General features: G+C 40.3%; 1 protein-coding gene across 4 annotated transcripts in view; it reads right to left on the reverse strand.

Moving 5' to 3' along the window:
• MAST2 (microtubule associated serine/threonine kinase 2) overlaps nucleotides 1-20,170 on the reverse strand; it is a 379,580-nt gene that overhangs the window by 338,921 nt on the left and 20,489 nt on the right. For 2 of the 4 annotated variants that reach the window (XM_074961827.1, XM_074961826.1), the window contains exons 1-2: nucleotides 12,924-12,953; nucleotides 11,004-11,151 (exon numbers count right to left, since the gene is read on the reverse strand). In XM_074961827.1, the coding sequence (XP_074817928.1) occupies nucleotides 11,004-11,151; nucleotides 12,924-12,938 (163 nt within the window). In that variant the 5' untranslated portion in view covers nucleotides 12,939-12,953. Of the gene's footprint in view, nucleotides 1-11,003; nucleotides 11,152-12,923; nucleotides 12,954-20,170 lie in introns of those variants that run through there. The other 2 variants (XM_074961832.1, XM_074961828.1) reach the window with 1 other exon arrangement.

Raw genomic sequence — 20,170 nt, forward strand, 5'->3', positions numbered from 1 at the left:
CAGTGAGGGGGCACTGAATCGATGCACTTCCTGAGCGAGTGTAACTACCACGGCTGGAGCTGGCTGCAGCCGGGCAACAGAAGTCAGGAGCTTTGTGCTCCCATATTATAGACCTGTATGGCCCAGTGGAAGAGGGAAAATAGTACTTCTGTGAATGTGCTTGGAGGTGAAGAGATGCACTAATTGATCTGGGGAGGGTTCAGTGCTGGGGAAGAGATGGGGGCTTGACTGCCATGCAATGTAGTTATGAATTGCATGACACCCTATGAAATTGGGGGTGGGAGGGTGATGATTTACAGTATGGATCCATATAAGGAGGTGACTGAAGTGTGGATTGCTGTACCTAACTGTATAGAGGAATAGTGTTTGCTTCCTAATTGTTCCTGATCATGGGTTTAGCTTTATTATTTCAAATACTGATTGAATGGTGAGATGCAGTGATAGTAATAAACTTTCTTGATGACATAAAAAGCTTTATCTGTAAATGTGTTAAAACAATATAACAGTCACCTGTTGCCAGGCCAGCCATCTACCATTACCACAGCCCAACACCAGTTAGAAAAGACTATTTCCAAAAACAAAAAAAATTCAGAAAGAAGTGCCAACATGACAGAAACCCCCTACTGCTGCAGGTCTCCAGGCCCGCTGTTCTCCTTTCCCTTCTTTCCCCATTTTCCACACACTTGGCACCAGGGGAGGGAATCAGAGGTATCCAGAGGAAAGGGGTCAAGACAGAGGGCTGCATGAGGTTTAATTGCCCTGCCCAGCAGCTCATGGTGCCCAATTCCATGGGCCACCCAGACATGGCGTTTCCCAAGCTGTTTCTTGGCTGAGAGTACATCTCAGGGGAATTAGGCTACAGTGTGGGAGAGGCAGCAGGAGCAGTACTCTTGCAGCTATGATGGAGATGAGCTGTGTAAACAGTTCTCCCTTAGCTACTATTCCTGTTCCAGGAACTACATAGCAAGTGCCTGCTCCCATGCTGAAACCCTGTTCTCAAGCTGTAGGGCAAGCCTCAGCCCTTCCTCTTGCATGACTTTTCTCTAGTCATAAATGCCTTTGTTTCTTGTACTGGACCTCCTTGCTGGCTGACTCCAGAACTTCAACCGAAAGTTCATCACAGAAATGCTTTTTATTGGAACAGTCCAAGAAGGTACTCTGGGTCAGCCTCATACTGCACTGAGGTAGAGTTATGGTGATACAGCAGCTGGTAGAGGTCGAGGGACCTACAACAGGACAAGACACAGAGGGCTATTGTCTCAAACCGTTCAGTGGAGGAGCACAAGATAAATTCTTATGGCATTTCAAGGACCTAAAATGTTACATTTTATAAATGAACTTCAATATACTGTGAAAGAGATGCTTCAGTCAATCAAAGCTCCCTGGAGAAAGCCTGGTTAAAGCAGTGCAAAAACAATGGCAAATTAAAAATTGTAAGAACATAAGAATGGCCCTACTGGGTCAGGCCAAAGGTCCATCTAGCCCAGTATCCTGTCTTCCAACAGTGGCTAGTGCCAGGTGCCCCAGAGGGAATGAACAGAACAGGTAATCATCAAGTGATCCATTTCCTGTCGCTCATTCACAACTTCTGGCAAACAGAGGCTAGGGACACCAATTTTACAAAAATTGCACAACTAAGTTGGGGAGGGGGCAGTCAGGGAGGACCTTGCTACAGAAACTTTCTCTATTATTTCAGTCCTTTACCATCTTGGAGAAAATAAGTCTTCTTGTGGTATCCTATTGGCTAAGGAAGATGTTATCCAAGCTACTGGTGGAAAACCTGCAGTGCATGCAGCCCAAGTATTCAAACGTACAGTGACTAAACAGCATATTTGTGAGTAGAGGGCTACCGATGGTCAGTTACCGATGTGGCCCTGGAAAATATGCCCTTCCTCGCAACATGACTACCCATCTGCAGTTCTTGCTTCAGGAAAAGTTTGCAGCTATCAGCACACAGGATTGGGTCAGAATTCATGAAGGAATCAACAGAATTGCTGTGTTAGCTTCCACATGGCTTATCCTGTTACGGTTGACTGCAAATACACAACTCCACAGCCTTCCTCCTCCCCACCCCACAGCACATTTCTGGACAAAAATTTGAACCCCACTCATACTTGGGACAAATGATTTTATCCCGTTCTATGGGCTCTCTCTAACTGAAATGGACTAGATTTGGAAACTGAAAACATTTTCCCGAACACACACACACACGTACGTTCACGGTTTCTAGCTCCACAGACCTTTCAGTGATTACAGAGCAGCAAATTTAAAGATACAGCAGTGTAATATTTTTAAGAAACAGAAATTACCCTAGCAAAAAAAAAAGTGCCTTTCCAGTAAAAATACTCTTTAAAAAGGTGTACTTTACTGTTGGCATTTCCCAGTCACCATTTTGAACTCCACATAGTGGTGAAAAAGAGGAGGGTGGACACCAAGTCGCTGGGATACAATCCAGCTTTAGTGGATACATGCTGCTAGCCAGGGGTTCTCATAAATTTTGCATTAATTCATAGAGTGGAAATTCCTCCCATTATTCCATTAACATGGAGCTAGAAACTTACCAGGCTCAAGGGCGACTTCCGTCCCCTCGCTGTCTGCTGCAGACTCAGCAGCAGGATGTTCCTCGGGTGCATCAAACAGAATTTGCTGCTGATCCTGTTCCAAAGCCTGCTCTGCGGCCGGTTTCAGCAGCAGAGGGACTTCATGCTACTAGCTTGGCACCTGCTGCTGTCTTCCATAAGTCTGCATGCTGGATTCTGGGTTCATCAGGGCACCATCCCGGCTGAACACGTCATCGTGCTCCACAGGTGGCTCTATCCTGGGTGCAGTGCCCAGCATCTGGTAAAACTCCTCATAAAACAGGCACGGTGTTGGTGAGTTGCATGAGGTCATTTCTGGTTCTTGGTCCTCCGACACTCACTCTTGAGCCACTTAATTCGCTTCCCCAGACAGGTCACCAGTGTGGTAAATTTGCAAAGCTGCCAGCTTCTTCACTATTTGCTGATATGCATAGTATTTCTGGTAATCCTACTCAAGTCCACAGTTTTGCTGATCTCACACCAGAGATTAATCTGGCTGTGCTCCCATGACCATGATGCAGCACGCTTAACAAAAAGCTTTTTCTGGTTGGTCAGTACTGCAAACACAGAAGGCTCTCTGATGCTGTGTTTGCAGCTCGGTGGTCAGAAGACAAAGGAAGAGTTAACATTGACTCACTCAGCATCTGCTGTATGACCAAGGGGGGTGGCTTTCATTTTCACTTCGGTCAACTGGAGATTCTTGGGATAGAGAGGAAAAAGGAAGTTGGCCCATAGGATTGTGGGATACCTTTGGTGAACTCTCAGGACCCAGGTCAAGTGGAACTGCATCTACACTGCAAAGCAATAGGGATTGAACCCTGGGTCCCAGCTTCACTCAGGCTCGAACCTTCCACCCACAGAGAATCCTAGGACTCCAGGTCCAAGCTCAAATCCAAGAGATGTGTGTGTAGCTGGAAGGGCAATTTGGGCTCAAGCCTGAATCTGAGCTTGGGCTTACACTGTAGTGCAGACATACCCTGAGAGGCAGAGAGTCAAGGCACTGGGCTGCAGCAGCCCTCCATGAAAGCTTTTGTCAATTTCACTGGTAAAAAGTGCAACTGACGAGGCCTTCCCAGAGGGCAGCTGTCATTTCAATTTTCACAATGAAAAAACCAATTTTTTTGTGCAAAACTAAAATTTTTCCATGGAAAATTCCCATTTTACAAAAAAGACATGTTTTATCAGAAAATAATTGGGATGGAAATTTTTCATCCAGCTCCAAACAGGAATTTTGGTAAGCACAATGTAATTACCCAAGCTGGAATTTGGACAGGACAGACTAACAACTCTGCTTTAACATCAGCAACTGGTCAGTACCTTGGCTTTGAATGTCCACATAAGACTGCATCTCTAGCAGCTCAGTGCCCCCCAAATACTAGGTATGAACATGGTTTCAGTACCAACTCAAAGGGAAGAGTCTAAATCACCAGCACAACCTCTTACAGTTTAGACTAGAATTTTCTACCACCATCAAATGATTAGAAGCTTCAGATATCTCTACTTGAATACAAATGTATTGGAGTTTGGCGTTCTGTCAGTGCTGTAGCAACCCATCCTATGAAACCTGTGGCGGCAGATGGCCTCAGATCCAAAGGGGGCCTAAGATCCAGTCTGTAGTTTCAAGGCTATTTCAGTTGATGCAGGGCGGACTAAATGTATGCCAAGTATCCCATAATTGCACTTCATGTCCATTTGCATAATCACAGTGCTATTGCAAAAGCAAAGTAAACAGAGTAGGAGGATACACCATGGTTGAACTCCTTAGACATATGCAGTCCCTACAGAGACAGTACATTCCCTAGCCATGTCTGGTTGGGAAACCCCACCGAAGCCCCCTAACTCTGTTTCCTAGAGATGGTATTTTCTCTGCTTAGGGTGAGCTTTTGCATTTCTGCTTTGCAGTTGCAGATACTTGTTGTGCTGCTGTTTAACATTAACACAGTGCATATGAATGCTTGGTGATTATGAAGACTAAAACACAATAAGGATTTTTATTATTTATGGGATGGATTGCAGTGGTCCAGAGCCCAGTCAAGATCACTAGATCTGAGAGGACGGGAGAGCAACAGGATCACATTAAGAGACAAAGGTGCACTTGAGAGGTTTTTTGACTCCTGGCACCTCTTCAAATGTACAATTAGTCCAGGAAACAAATCAAGGAAAAAAGAAAAAAACTTAGAGGGGCATGAAGAAAATAAGAAGCAAGGAACCTTGTCTGATCGTTCACCGCTATATCTCAACAAGTGGAGTAGTCACAACTCAGGAGACATTCCACTAATTTCAGTATCCCCTTTTAATGTCAGTGGTCCTTCAACATGGCCCAAATTCATCCATGACAAAGCAAGAATAACCATACTGAAACATGGATCGCTGCAAGTTAAAAGTAAAAGTTTTCTACGTCACAATGGAGCAGGTTTATAGAAGAAAATAATGTAAGAACATTGAAAAATGTTCAACTACCAGAATATATGAGCCAGTGTTAAGAGGATGCAGCGTTCTATTTTTGTTGCAAATTATTTGGTGTTGGTCAGCGTAGTCTCTCGTTGATGGTGGTTTTCAGGAAGGCAATATAACCACAAACCTCTCGAAACTCATGAGAAAAACCATGTTCAATCGGATATACAGAAAAGAGGAGAGAGTTGGAACCATAACCGAAAATTGAATCTGCAATTGACCAGAATTCACAATCATTCCTCAAAACTAAAAGACAACACTTGCAATGTGTATTTAAAAGAATTGTGGCCATTGTTCTTCACTTAACTTACCAGAACCTAGCATTTTGTGGCTCCATGGAAAAACTTAATGAGAGTGGAAATGGGAGCTTTTTAGGCCAAGTCCAATTACTGGCTAAATTTGTGCCTGTGATAAAGGAACACAAGATGGTTCTTTACTAAAGAAGACAGACACCAATACATAGCCCTGCAATACAAAATATCGTTTTGAAGTTATTTCAAAAGATAACATACAATTAGCATCAACAAGATGAAGTATTACTCCATTATTTTGGATTGCACATCTGCTATCAGTCACAAGCAACAAGTGTCGGATATTAACATACCTCAAAATGACAAAGAGACAGAAGTCAAGACTGAAGAGCAATTCCCATCATTTCTGAATGTAGAGGAAACTACCAAAAAGGCTCTGTCAGATGAGATACTTTAAGAGTTACCTAGACATGATATGACACTGGATAACTGCAAGGGACAGGGATATGATAATAGAGCTAACATGAGGACTGCATCAAGGGTGCAAGCTCATTTAACTTAAAACAACAGAAAGACATTTTTTGTTCCTGGCAGAGAGCTAAAGTGGAAATATCAAAGTTTTGCAGTTTCAGACAGAGTGTGCGAAGAGTACTACCGAATTTGAAAGAAATGACTAAAGATAATGGGGTATATGTGCAAAAGGCAGATCACTGGCAGATGAACTCCCCTCATTTCAGTTCAGTCTAGTCTCACTTGTGGCTTGTAAAAGTTTACTGCTTAAAATTAAAATTGCAAAAATAGAGCTCAATGCTTGGTCTTGATGAAGTCAGCAAATCAATTTAAGTTACTCGGACAAACACAGAATTATCATGAAAATGGATTTGAAGAGGTTAATTGCTAAAAAATGTCAGTGCCTGCAGAATGAGCATAAGTCCACCGTAAATTGCAAAGCTACAAAGCAGAGGATCAAGTCACTGGCAATGCAGAAGAGATTTAAATTTGACTTCTTCAATATTGCTATAGACACTGCTCTCATGAAGCTGGGACAACATTTTTAAATTTTTGTGAGAACACGTGAACATGTTTGGATTCCGGCGTAATATGAGAAACTTATTTCAACAAACTTTTCTCCATCCAGCATGTTAGAAAAATTGCTTAGTAACCTGAAATCAACTCTGACAAGTTCTGATGGCTGTACTGTGAATACAGACAGGTATGACCTGGTACATAACTCCAGAGTCTTTCTGGTGTTTTGCCGATGCACTTGAGACACTTCAATTCATTTCCAGAAGCAGTTTGTCCACGCTGTACCCAAACATGTGTATTGCTCTGCAGGTGTTTCTCACAGTTCCAATATCTGTGGCACCGGCAGAAAGAAGTTTTTTAAAACTTAAGTCAATAAAAACTTATGAGGTCTACCATGCTCAAGAACCTTTAGTAGGACTGACTACATTGTCCATAGAAAGTAACATTTGCAAGACACTGGACTTCAAGGACATGACATAGAAGAATTCATCAATAGAGCACTCCATTACTCAGCATAAACAAGGTAAGAAAAATACATACATTTTTCCAGCAGTTATCCATTGACAAAAGTAAAATGCAACAGGCTATTTTTTTTTTATTTGTTTAGCTTCGAAGGTAGACTCAGCCAACTACTAGTTGGGAATTTCTATAGGTCATTAAAGTATTTTCATACTTTGATTAAATTGGTAATAGAATATTATTAATGGAAAGGGGGCCCCCTCGGTTCTCTTCCAGGTAGCCTCCAAATTTCTTGTGATGGCACTGTTGGGGTAGGATATTGGATTTTTTTGTTTTTTTGGCAAAAATACACACTCCCTTGGCCTACTGCTATTATTAAAAAACAGCCAACACCTGACAGTGACTTATGTATAGCCTACTCAAATCAAAAGTGTGTTCTCGTGATCCTATTTATCTTAGGCACTTATATGGCCATACAAGCATAGTATCCAAACACCTCAGAATCATTAATGTATTCATCTTTCCCCGGTGAGGAAAAATAATTATTACCCCATATTACACATGGAAACTGAAGAATAAGAACTAGGTGATTTGCCCAGGCACCCTGTGGCAGACAAGGGAATTGGATCCACGTCTCCCAAGTTCCAGGTTACCACTCTAGTCACTGGACCATCCATCTTCTCTGGCTCTACAGCGGAAAGTAAACTACATCAACTGATGATAGATTAAAGGGAACAGCAAAAAGTAAAATTTCAGCTCTTAAGAAAAATAACTTCAGCCAAAAGGAAAAAAAATTAAATACACAATGTATACATACAAACTATTAAACGCGGTGGTAACAGTGTTTAAGGAAACAATTTCTATAGTACACCAAAGAACACAACTGTAAGGATGTAAAGAATACTCTAAAAACCTTACCAGCAAAAAGACCTGATTAGCTAAATATTTCATACAAAAATATTTCTTTTACTATAGTTAAACCATTCACATGAATTTTTCTGTAAATCCAATATCTTACTGATTAACATATTTGCTGAGCTCAGAAAATACACTGAGAGCTATACATATATTTATAAGATCTTCACCAAAGATATTACAATTTAATTCAAATATAAAAGAGAGTTCAAACTTGTAATACCCAGAAAACAGTGAAAACTTATAGCTGTGAAAATGTGTAAGAGATCATTATTCAAAGGCTTCAATGACAGAATACATTTGAAGAATTAAAACGGAAAAAGGCAAGTGATTTGGCATAGCAGAAAAGAGTTAATTCCAAGCACAAGAGGCAGCATGATAGAATATGCAAAGGAGAGAAACAGTGGCTACCAAGGGGACTTTAGAAGTGAAAATTGTTTGAGGCGGGTAAGTAGGAACTTATCACACTCCTCTTTGAATCCCTCCAACTTGCTTCCTTTCATCTTCTGCATCAGAAGTTGAAGCTTCCAACTCTTCGCCTACGAAGTCCTGTAAAACTCACATGCCTATAATTAACTGGGTCATCCCATTTACCCTTTAACAATTGGCACGTCATAGAATCATAGAAGTGGAAGGGACCTCGAGAGGTCATCTAGTCCAGTCCTCTGCACTTGTGGCAGGACTAATTATCTAGACCATTCCTGACAGGTGTTTGTCTAACCTGTGCTTAATAATCTCCAATGATGGAGATTCCACGGCCTCCCCAAGCAATTTATTCTAGTGCTTAACCACCCTGACATTTAAGAAGTTTTTCCTAATGTCCAACCTAAACCTTCCTTGCTGCAATTTAAGCCCACTGCTTCTTGTCCTAGCCTCAGAGGTTAAGAAAAACAATTTTCTTCCTCCTCCTTGTAACAGCCTTTTACATGCTTGAAAACTGTTATGTCCCCTCTCAGTCTTTTTCCCCAGACTAAACAAACCCAATTTTTTCAATCTTCCCTCAGAGGTCATGTTTCCTAGACCTTTAATCATTTTTCAGAGTAGCAGCCATGTTAGTCTGTATTCGCAAAAAGAAAAAGGAGTATTTGTGGCACCTTAGAGACTACAAATTTGAGCATAAGCTTTCGTGAGCTCACTTCATCGGATACATGTAGCTCACGAAAGCTTATGCTCAAATAAATTTGTATTCTAAGGTGCCACAAGTACTCCTTTTCTTTTAATCATTTTTGTTACTCTGCTCTGAACTCTCTCCTATTTGTCCACATGCTTCCTGAAATGTGGCGCCCAGAACGGGACACAATACTCCAATTGAGGCCTAATCAGAGCAGAGTAGAGCAGAAGAATTACTTCTCATGTCTTGCTTACAATACTCCTGCTCATACATCCCAGAATGATGTTCGCCTTCTCTCTCTCTCTCTCTCTCACCCCCCCCCCCCCCCCCACACACACACGTGTTTCACTGTTTACTCATATTTAGCTTGTGGTCCACTATGACCCACAGATCCCTTTCTGCAGTACTCCTTCCTAGGCAGTCATTTCTCATTATGTATGTGTGCAACTGATTGTTCCTTCCTAAATACTTCCTTCATCACCTGTCTTTCAGTCTTTTGGAACTTCCCCAGTGCTCCAAGACTGGACAGAAGAACAAATGAATATAAACTGGCCATCAGGAAGTTTAGACTTGAAATTTGATGAAGGTTTCTAACCATCAGAGGAGTGAAGTTCTGGAACAGCCTTCCAAGGGGAGCAGTGGGGGCAAACGACATATCTGGCTTCAAGACTAAGCTTGATAAGTTTATGGAGGGGATGGTATGATGGGATAGCCTAATTTTGGCAATTAATTGACCTTTGACTATTAGCGGTAAATATGCCCAATGGCCCGTGATGGGATGTTAAATGGGGTGGGTTCTGAGTTACTACAGAGAATTCTTTCCTGGGTGTCTGGCTGGTGAATCTTGCCCACATGCTCAGGGTTTAGCTGATCACCATATTTGGGGTCAGGAAGGAATTTTCCTCCAGGGTAGATTGGCAGACGCCCTGGGGGTCTTTTGCCTTCCTCTGCAGCGTGGGGCACGGGTCACTTGCTGGAGAAGTCTCTGCACCCTGAAGTCTTTAAACCACGATTTGAGGACTTCAATAGCTCAGACATAGGTTAGGGGGTTGTTACAGGAGTGGGTAGGTGAGATTTCGTGGCCTGCGTTGTGCAGGAGGTCAGACTAGACTATCATGATGGTCCGTTCTGACCTTAAAGTCTATGATTCTATGACTTACTGAAAATCAAAATTCATGGTCCAGTCATCTTCTTAGCTAAGCTGTTTTACAACTCTTGGATAGAAGTTATCTGCACCTACTAATTTAAAAATGTCTAACTTTAACAGCTGCTGTTTTAACATCCTCCAGCGATAACTAGTGGAATCGAAGGAATGTTATCACCATAGGCTGAGACTATATTAACTGCTTTTTCCCCAAAGACAGAACAGATTTCCTTAATGAATACTTCTACTTTTTCTGCATTATTATTGATAATTCTACAATTTCCACATAGTAATGAACCAACACCATTGTCAGGATTCTTTTGTTCTTAATATATTTTAAAAGCTCTTTCTTATTGTCCTTAAATTCACAGGCTACAGATTTCTCTGCATCCCTGTTGGCTTCCCTGATCAATTTTCTACAATTCCTAACTTCTCATTTGCATTAATTACTATCACCTTCATCTTTTTTCCCTTTTTTTTTAAATCTAGTTTTCCATAGCTGCCTTCACTTCCATTCTAAACCAGGTTAGGTTTTTAACCAGTACAACCTTGTTCCTCAACTGTGGGAATGTAGCTTTTTCAGCATCTAGTAAGGGGTTCTAATCATCATTCACTAGATCTCTGCTCTTTTCCTCCTCCTCCTCACTCCACCCTAGACTCCCTCCTAATATTTCCTTTTGTATCCTCCTTCCACATAACTCTGAATCTTCTTCCATGTCATTCCTAGCATTTGAAACGATCATATTCTTATGCATTAAATGATTTTCCTCTCTAAATAAGAGAAAATAATTTTACATTTTAAGAGTCATTTGTCTCATTGATACAAAATAAACCATGCTATTTGTTTTGGTTTGTTTGTTTTTTTTAAACTCCTCTGAGCAGGGAGTGTATCCTCATTTGTGTTTTGCACAGCAGCAAGCAGAATGTCAATACTTAATGACTCCTTGGTTTCACTAAAAGAAAGGGTATGTTGAACAATCCTATGACAGTTTTGTACTCTTCCAAAATACTGTACATTTGATAGTCGATCAATCATCAGATGAGTACTGTACAAAGCAGCTTACCGGACAGAGAGTTGGCCAGGCTACCCCTCCGCAGTTTGCAGTCATCTTGACTTAGCTGACGATGGAGTTTAGTTTTCCCAGTAGATGAAATGATGTCAGGGTTACTGAGCTTTCTGCAGCGTAATGGAGTGGATTCTGTTACCATGTCCTAGGGGAGGGAAACACAAACAAAAGTCTGTAAGAACCAACTAAATAGGTTTCAGAAAACAGACAATTTGTCTAGAAACTAATCACAGAAATGTAGGGATGGAAGTGATCATCTACCTATCCCCCACAACTGAGGCAAGACCAAGTAAACCTAGGACCATCCTTGACAAGTGTTGTCTAAGATGTTCTGAAAAACCTCCAATGGTGAGGATTACACAATCTCTCTCGGTAACCTATTTATCTATTCTTATAGTTAGAAAGCTTTTCCTAATATCTAATTTAAATCTCCCTTGCTGCAGATTAAGCAGATTTCTTTTTGTCCTGCCCTCATTGGAGATGGAGAGGTTACTTACCTTATACAAAAAGAACGAGGAGCACTTGTGGCACCTTAGAGACTAAAATTTATCTGGGCATAAGCTTTTGTGGGCTAAAACCCACTTCATCAGAAGCATGGAGTGGAAAATACAGTAGGTAGGTAGATAGGTATACACACACAGAACATGAAAAGATAGGGGTTGCCATACCAACTCTGAGAAATCAATTAAGCTGGGCTATTATCAGCAGGAGAAAAAAAACTTTTGTAGTGATAATCAGGATGGCCCATTTCAAACAGTTGGCAAGAAGGTGTGATTAACAGTAGGGGGAAAACTAGCATGAGGAAATAATGTCACAAACTAAAAACTAAGTCCCACAATTTTGATCAATTTAAATCAAATCCACCCTGTGTATAATTTAGTGAATCTACTGTAAAACCCTACAAATTTGTCTCACAGCAGATGCAAGATTGTGGAATTTACAGAAACAAGGTTCTTCAAAATTTTCTTAAAGTAAGTTTTCATAGTTAGATCTGCTCCACCCTTTTCACTCTCACCACTTCCTCTGCAAGTACTGGGAACTCATTTCCTAAAACACATATGGCCATTTTCCTGCTACCTAGGAGCTGTAGAGTTATCTATAATCAACATTCTACTTAATATAGTCTCAAAAAAATACCTACCTGTTACCTAGAACCAGTGATACTCAGACTGAGGCTCACAAGTCAAAAATGGCTTTTTAATGTGTCTCCTGCGGCTCTTTGCAGCACATGATATTAAAACACTGATTGGTTAATAATTAATCAGGATGTGTTTACTATGGTATTAACCAATTGTAGTTGATAAAATAATACTTGGTCAGTCATTTTGCTGGGAGAATAATTTTTATACACACACAAAATATTTCTTCCAGTCATACTATTTAAATATGAATATATTGTACTATAGTAAATCAAACAATGAATTCACACTACGGTGGCTCTTTTGAGTAATACTGATTGCTAATGTGGCTCCTGAACCACTGAGATCCAATTATCACTGACCTAAATAGACAGTTATCTGATTATTTAACTTAGATCACTGATAAATACACAAATACATTTAGCATGTTTCTCATTCTGGATCAGGAAAGTATATAGAAGACCATACAAGAGAAAATAGCTTATTTTTCTGCAAAAAAGGGCCACATAGGTATCATTTTGCCTTTAAATAAATTCTTGTCAAGTAATCTTCACAGGTTTTGGGGTTTGTTTGCTTTTTGTGGGGTTTGTTTGTTTGTTTTGGGGGGGGGGGGTACTGTAGTAAGACAAAGCCTGAGTTACATTTTAGTAATGTTGTCAGTAGTTTGAAATTCTTTAAATAAGACTAGCATGAATAAAATATATTTTTGTATAGATTTGGACATTTTTTTGCCCACGTAAGTACCCATAAACAATAAAATAAAATATTTAATATATACCCTATCATCCTGCATATTTTCCCCCACAACTGCAAGGAAACAAGGATACATCCACATGGAGTGGAAAAAGGAAGAAGGTATCTGGAAACTGTGGAGATGAGGCAAAATTAATGATTAGGCATTAATGATAATTAAAGATGAGGCAACAGAGAACTGTCTTAAGTAAGAGAACTATAAATATATATACACATTCACCAGGGATTGCTCCCATTATCCCATAAGGTCTTCTCCAAGGTCTTCTTGCTAATACAAATGTTTTCTCCCCAAAAGTTCTGGCATAACATCTAAATAAAAAAAAAAAGTCCAGCTAAGGGCCATAAATAACCAGTAGCAAATCTGAAGAGACATTTTTACTGAATAGGTGCGTGATATGTATAAAAATTGTTCTTAACTCGTTCTTAACTTAAATTCTTCCAGTGACTACATATTTAACCTTTTTAGATCTTACATAATAAGCCCCCTGTTTGGGGAAATTGGGTTTCCCATCCCAACAGGAAAATTTAGATTGCTCCCTATTATGGGTTAAACCAAGACAGGTTCAGAACATTTTTCAGGTGTACTTTTCATTAATGCATAAGCATTGAAACTTGCTCTAAACAGGGCCGGCTCCAGGCACCAGCAAACCAAGCAGGTGCCTGGGGCGGCAAATGTAAAGGGGCGGTAGGACATCGGGCTCTGGGGTAGCGATCCGCCCTCAGCGGCAGCAGCAAAAATGCTGGAGCTGGCCCTGGCTCTATAGATTATGCAGCTACTGAAAGATTCTACAGAAAGACACCCCTATTCATGCATGCTAGATTTGCAGACATTTAAAAAAATAATTTAGATTTGTCTGTGTTTATTTCAATCAAGAATTTGAGTATATGATTATAAAAATTTCATAATGCAACATTCAGAGACAATGTGCTATTAACTTTTACAATACTAACCTGCATTCTACCCAATTTAAAATATCACTGAGATCTATGTACACATTGTGTCAGTCAAACTCCCATGACAGACAGGGTTGATTTGTAAACAATAGAACAAGCTTTCAGAAGACTGTCAGTATAGTAATTTTGTTCAGCTGTCATTCAAGAATCACAAAAGTTATATTAGGCATCTAAAAAGTTCTTCAATGAATCAAAGCAGGAATAGCAAAATTTTAATTCAGAATTCTGTAATAAGAGGAATCAATAATAAGATAGCCAGAAAGCTTAATTTGCCCCAGATTGGGATGTGTTAACTATATACAGAAGATGGAAAGATCTGCTATAGTCTCTCAGAATAATTGGGGGGAACACCTCTGTGCAGTGAGGCAAGAAATACTCAAGCCCTTTTAAATAGATCCCATCAGCCAACCACAGACTTGTAGAAGTCAGTCCAATACAGAGCACACATTGGCAAAGAAAGGAAATGGATGTCAAGAACATCCAAGGAACCAACTCCCACTTCTTCTACTGCCTGGTGTTCTGTAGGATTATAGGAATATGCCTAAGTGTCTGCTCCAACAGAAGATGTCTGGATACTTTATGAATGTTTAACAGACTTCTACGCTCTTTAAGAACCACGTCAAGTTGAAGAGAAACAGATTACAACTCAAAACAGTGATTTCATCCATAATGGGACCACCATCCACAGAACTGAAAATGAACTTTTTTTAAAATGTTTAAATATATGGATCAGAAGCTCAGCTGCTGTAAATCGTGGCAAATCCAATGGAACCATGCTGATTTATACCAGCTATCAGTCCCAATATCTCTTAATCAGAGGGGAAAAAAGAAATAAATAGTAGATAAGTAATTTTTGTACGCTACTTGTGTAAGTTCTAGGAACCAGGAGAAAAGTATCCCAGAGAGCCAAGAGCAAAAGAACCTTATATATGAAAAGTACAAATTTAATCTTCCAATCACAGATCCTTGTCTCAAGTCAAAATCATATACACACTCTTAGCAAAAACTATGGGAGGTAGCTATTATATTAAACCTTGTATATATTTTATAACTCAAAGTCAGTTAACTGCTTACTGATGGTGTGAAGAAACAAGGCTTGATAAGAAGAAATGAGATTGAATCAACACAACCAATCGGTTGACAAAATTAATTTTTTCCTTTGTATATACTCTTCCCCTCCCCCACTTCCACCCTATATTCCTCATCCCTTCACTACATTATTATTCTAAGTAGGTGTTCAATACAGTTTGAGATGGCTGCAACATTCATTCTTGACCAGTTAAAAATACAAACAATAGTTATGCAGTCTTCCATTTTATATATTACCCTGTCTGCTAAAAATATGAAAAGTTTAAAAGATACCTTATCAAAACACCTTCACTGGAAGCCATATATGTAAATCTTGCAAAGCAAAACCTCTGCAAAAATATTATCTTTGAACTTCCACTAAAAACCACATCACAGATCATAGAATATCAGGGTTGGAAGGGACCTCAGGAGGTCATCTAGTCCAACTCCCTGCTCAAAGCAGGACCAATCCCCAATCAAATCATCCCAGCCAGGGCTTTGTCAAGCCTGACCTTAAAAACCTCAAAGCAAGGAGATTCCACCACCTCCCTAGGTAACGCATTCCAGTGTTTCACCACCCTCTTAGTGAAAAAGTTTTTCCTAATATCCAACCTAAACCTCCCCCACTGCAACTTGAGAACATTACTCCTTGTCCTGTCATCTGCTACCACTGAGAACTGTCTAGAACCATCCTCTTTGGAACCCTCTTTCAGGTAGCTGAAAGCAGCTATCAAATCCCCCCTCATTCTTCTCTTCCGCAGACTAAACAATCCCGGTCCCCTCAGCCTCTCCTCATACGTCATGTGTTCCAGTCCCCTAATCATTTTTGTTGCCCTCCGCTGGACGTTTTCCAATTTTTCCACATCCTTCTTGTAGTGTGCCATGTATGTGGTGAACCCTGATGTCATTTGCTGGGCAAAGTTGAAAGCAGTTATATTTATGATCATAGAGATTATCAAACCCTCATTTATCTTCCATATACTTCTTTTTTTGTACTTCCTCTCCAGTTGCTACAGATTTTCATGATCTGTGTATTTAGACTTACTAAAACACAACCATCCACAACTCCAAGCACATATGTTTTTATACAAATACACTGCAACAAATAAGACAATATGCAAAAGCTAAAATTTCCATTTACAAATTTTTAAACCAGACTTCTCATCTTGCCAGATTCATTCAGTGATGCCCATAACTTAGGTGTTCATTACATCAAAATACCTTCCATGATTGTTATGCTGTAACAAAGACAAGAATGTGGCATCACTAAAGGAGTCAGGCAAGCACAGGTAACTGATCATGAAAGAACGCTGCTGTTTTTAAAAAAAAACTTAATAGTTTACATAGAGGTGAAAGGAAATTATATAATTTGATATGAGAAGTGAAGAGATTGATACTGTATCTTCTATATGGTAAAAAGAAAAGGAGTACTTGTGGCACCTTAGAGACTAACCAATTTATTTGAGCATAAGCTTTCGTGAGCTACAGCTCACTTCATCGGATGCATCGAAAGCTTATGGTCAAATAAACTGGTTAGTGTGTAAGGTGCCACAAGTACTCCTTTTCTTTTTGCGAATACAGACTAACACGGCTGTTACTCTGAAACCTTCTATATGGTAGGTTTACTAAAGTGTAATGTTTTTAAAAATGTTTAATGTTTTTAAAATGAGTTGGTAAACATTTAAAATTGCAACAGTATTTTTAATTTGCCAAGTATTTTTATTCTAGTTACAAACAGTAAATTCCCCTATTACATCCAACAGGGATGAATAAAACAGAGTAAAATGCAGGTCTTAATTTATACCAATATAAATTCTAATGAATGCCTAAATGGAGTCAAACCACTTAAGAGTATAATTGGTAATGCAATTTCTTTTATAATATAAACTTCCTTACATACTCCTCTTAACTCAAGTATAAAACAACCAATGACAATTTAAGTAATCCAATTTACATAGGCAAACAACAATTTTAGTTACATACCAAGCTATAGGAGCTATAAAAATTTCCATATTTAATTATACATCAAGTAGACATTATAGAGAGCAAACCCAGGGTCATGTTTCAACAACTGAAAGTTGGAACACACTGTCCTGACTGAGCAGAGATTTAAATCTCAGTCCAAAATAACCTAGGCAGTTATAGATCCAAGGCACGTGAATAATACAATGCATAAAAATGCATAGCTATTTTGGTTTGAATAAAATAATAGACTTAGGAGTGATGCAGAGTTCAATCTTCTTTAAAAACTGAGCTTCTCAAAGAAACTTCCTAAGTATTGTTAAGTTTGGAGCATTGTGATATAGTCTCAAAATAATAATTTCTGGAGGTCCATTTTGGAGTTTAGTCCATAAAAATATCTTCAAGACTAAAAAGGGGCAAGAGGAGAGAAATCCATGCCCAGCTGCTGTTCCATTGCTTCTCTCAAATGATGCTGCCTACAAAAAAAGAAAAAGGTGATTGATGAACCAAACTTAGGTGTGGGGGAAGTGTGTGTGTTAATAAGGCTTTTCCATCTTGACTTTCAATAATTTACTGATGGGCAGCAGACCATTAGGATATACTAATCAATTTTATAAAATAAAATTTATTTAATTTTATAAAATAAGATTCCACTGTGCAGGATGGACTGTAAAATCCTAACAGTGTGTGACCCCAATTTAACAATACTAAATTGTTGTCCAGCACATACTGGTACTATAAATGGTAGCTAAATTAATCTTAGCTCAGTTCGGGTTGACAGTAAAAGTAGCCAAAACAAGCTCCACAGGTTGAGCATACACAGGAGTCTTTCAGTCCATAGTGGTGGGCATTGGACAAAAGGAGTAAGTGGACAGTTCAAATACGCTTTTACCAATAAAATAGACAGAAGAACATGGGAACATTGGTAGGATGAAAACTTTTAGGAAAAAGTGGCCTGTGAAGATCTAGGCTGTGATTTGTTTCATCAGCCTGATGACAAGAAAGCAGAATTGATTTTTATCTGGTTTGGTGGAAGTGAGTAAGAAAAAACAATGAGGAGTCCTTGTGGCACCTTAGAGACGAACAAATTTATTTGGGCATAGCTTTTGGGGGTTGGAACCCAGCAGAAAAAAAAAAAGAGCATGCACCTTCCAACTCAGAATTCCAATTTTTTGACAGCCAGTTTTTGTCTACATAAACCATCTGGAAACCACACACTTCCCATCCCAAGCCAGACAAGATTGTCAATACATGGCAAGAATTTTAAAACCACACTTATGAAGTCTTCCTGAGGTTAATTAAAGACTAGCGAATTCTCTGACACCTGGTCTACACTACAATGTTACGTCAACATAAGGCAACTTATGTCGACCTAACTGTAAGTGTCCACACTAAAACGTTGCTCCCGCCAATTTAAATTGCCCGCTACACTGACTTAACTCCACCTCCGTGAGAGGCATAGCGCTTAGGTCGAAGTAGTTAGGTCAACACAGTGTCAATGTAGACACTGAGTTACTTACGTCAACTTTAGTGGCCTCCAGGACGTGTCCCACAATGCCCTACCCTGACCATGGTGGTCACCATTTTGAACTCTGCTTCCCAGCAGCCAAATGTAGTGGGTATATACCCCCTTCCCTCTAAATCCCCACAAATTTTTGAAATTCCATTTCCTGTTGGATCAGCATGGAGAGCTCACCTAGCAACTGCCCAGCTGACCATGCTGACTACAGGCTGCAGCCTGGATTACACAGGAGGTGATGGATCTCCTGGGTCTACGGAGAGAAGAGGTTGTGCAGCCACAGCACCAGTCCAGCTGTACAAACATCAATATCTATGAGCAGATTGCTCGGGGCATGGGGGAGAAGGGCTACAAGAGGGACCCACAGCAGTGCCACGTGAAAGCCAAGGAGCAGCAGCAGGTGTACCAGTTGCTCTAGTGCAGACCTGTAGACATGCCACTTTTACAAAGAGCTGCATGCCATCCTCAGCAGAAACCCCACCACTACCCCCAAGAGCCCCATGGATACTTCGGAGAAGCCAGAGTCACAGACTGCCAGAGTGAACAATGAGGAGGTGGTGTTGGATAAGGAAGAGGATCAAGACAACTATGGGGGACAGGTGACCAGGGGATCCAGTGGCACAGTGAGCCAGGAACTGTTTTTGACTCCACAGCAGCCGAGCCAGTCCCTACACTGCAGCATGGGCGAGCATGATGCCAGGGAAGAAACCACCAGTAAGTGTGCTGTTTGCTTTGATATTGCAGGGACACTCTGTTCATTTACTTTTTTAATCATGCTAGAAGAAGTAGTGAAATAACAACTAGAGGTAGAGTTGCTATCTGCTTCTCACTCCCCTGTGAACTTAGGCATAGGGGGTCCTGCAGAACAGTTTGTGTGTAAAGAGATGTACCATGAATCCTCCATAGCAATCCTGAGGAAACTTTCTTCTTCCTCTTTCCTGGAGGTAGTCTGCAATCCTCTGCTGAAGGTTTCTGGGGAGGGCTGCCTTATTTCTTCCACCACAGTAAGACACCTTCACATGTCACTCAGCAATTACTTCAGCAGGCACCATTGCAGCACACAGGCTAGCAGCATACTGACCGGGTCTGCAGCTGGACGGATGCAGGAGCTGTTCTTTTCAGCCTCCATTACCCTCAAGACTGAGCCAGTATTCAATTCAATTGCCCTATCCACATATGCTACCCCCCTTACTATTCCAACTCACCCCCCTCCCCTGGGCCATATTCACCATGGCTGGGACTGCTGCCATGCTCGATGAATCCCAAGAAGAAGTGAGAATGTAGCTGTTAGGATATAGATATTCAGGCCTGTCTGTAAAGCCCTATACTCTAAGAATTTAGGTGTATTCTTATCACTTAGCTAGTTATAGAGGTATACAAGAAAGAATCAAAATCACTGTCTGCCAGTGTAAGGTCCTTCTCTTACTGTGACAGTCTGAGGCCCTGTACTTAGGCTAAGATCTCTGGCTACGCAGCAGAGGCAGCAGTAAGCGAACAGTCAGATCCTCACATTCCAAACTAGTCACATTGAAATAAGGTGCTATTGGGCTGTTAGGTAACAATCCTGTCCTGATAATGCCTGTCGCCTCCAGAGAAAGGCAAGTGCCAGAAGATGTAAAAGGAAACTTAGTTTGATAGCATCCTGTCTGGCAAGAACTCACTTATCAATAGCTGGGATTTGAAATCCTCATTTCTTTGTTGTTCCATCACTGTAGTCCCCATTTCCCTATTGTTTGTCTGTATAATCTCAGTCTGGTTCTGTGATTTTT

Source organism: Natator depressus, chromosome 8, assembly GCF_965152275.1.
Source record: "Natator depressus isolate rNatDep1 chromosome 8, rNatDep2.hap1, whole genome shotgun sequence".
In the NCBI taxonomy this organism is placed as follows: Eukaryota; Metazoa; Chordata; order Testudines; family Cheloniidae; genus Natator; species Natator depressus.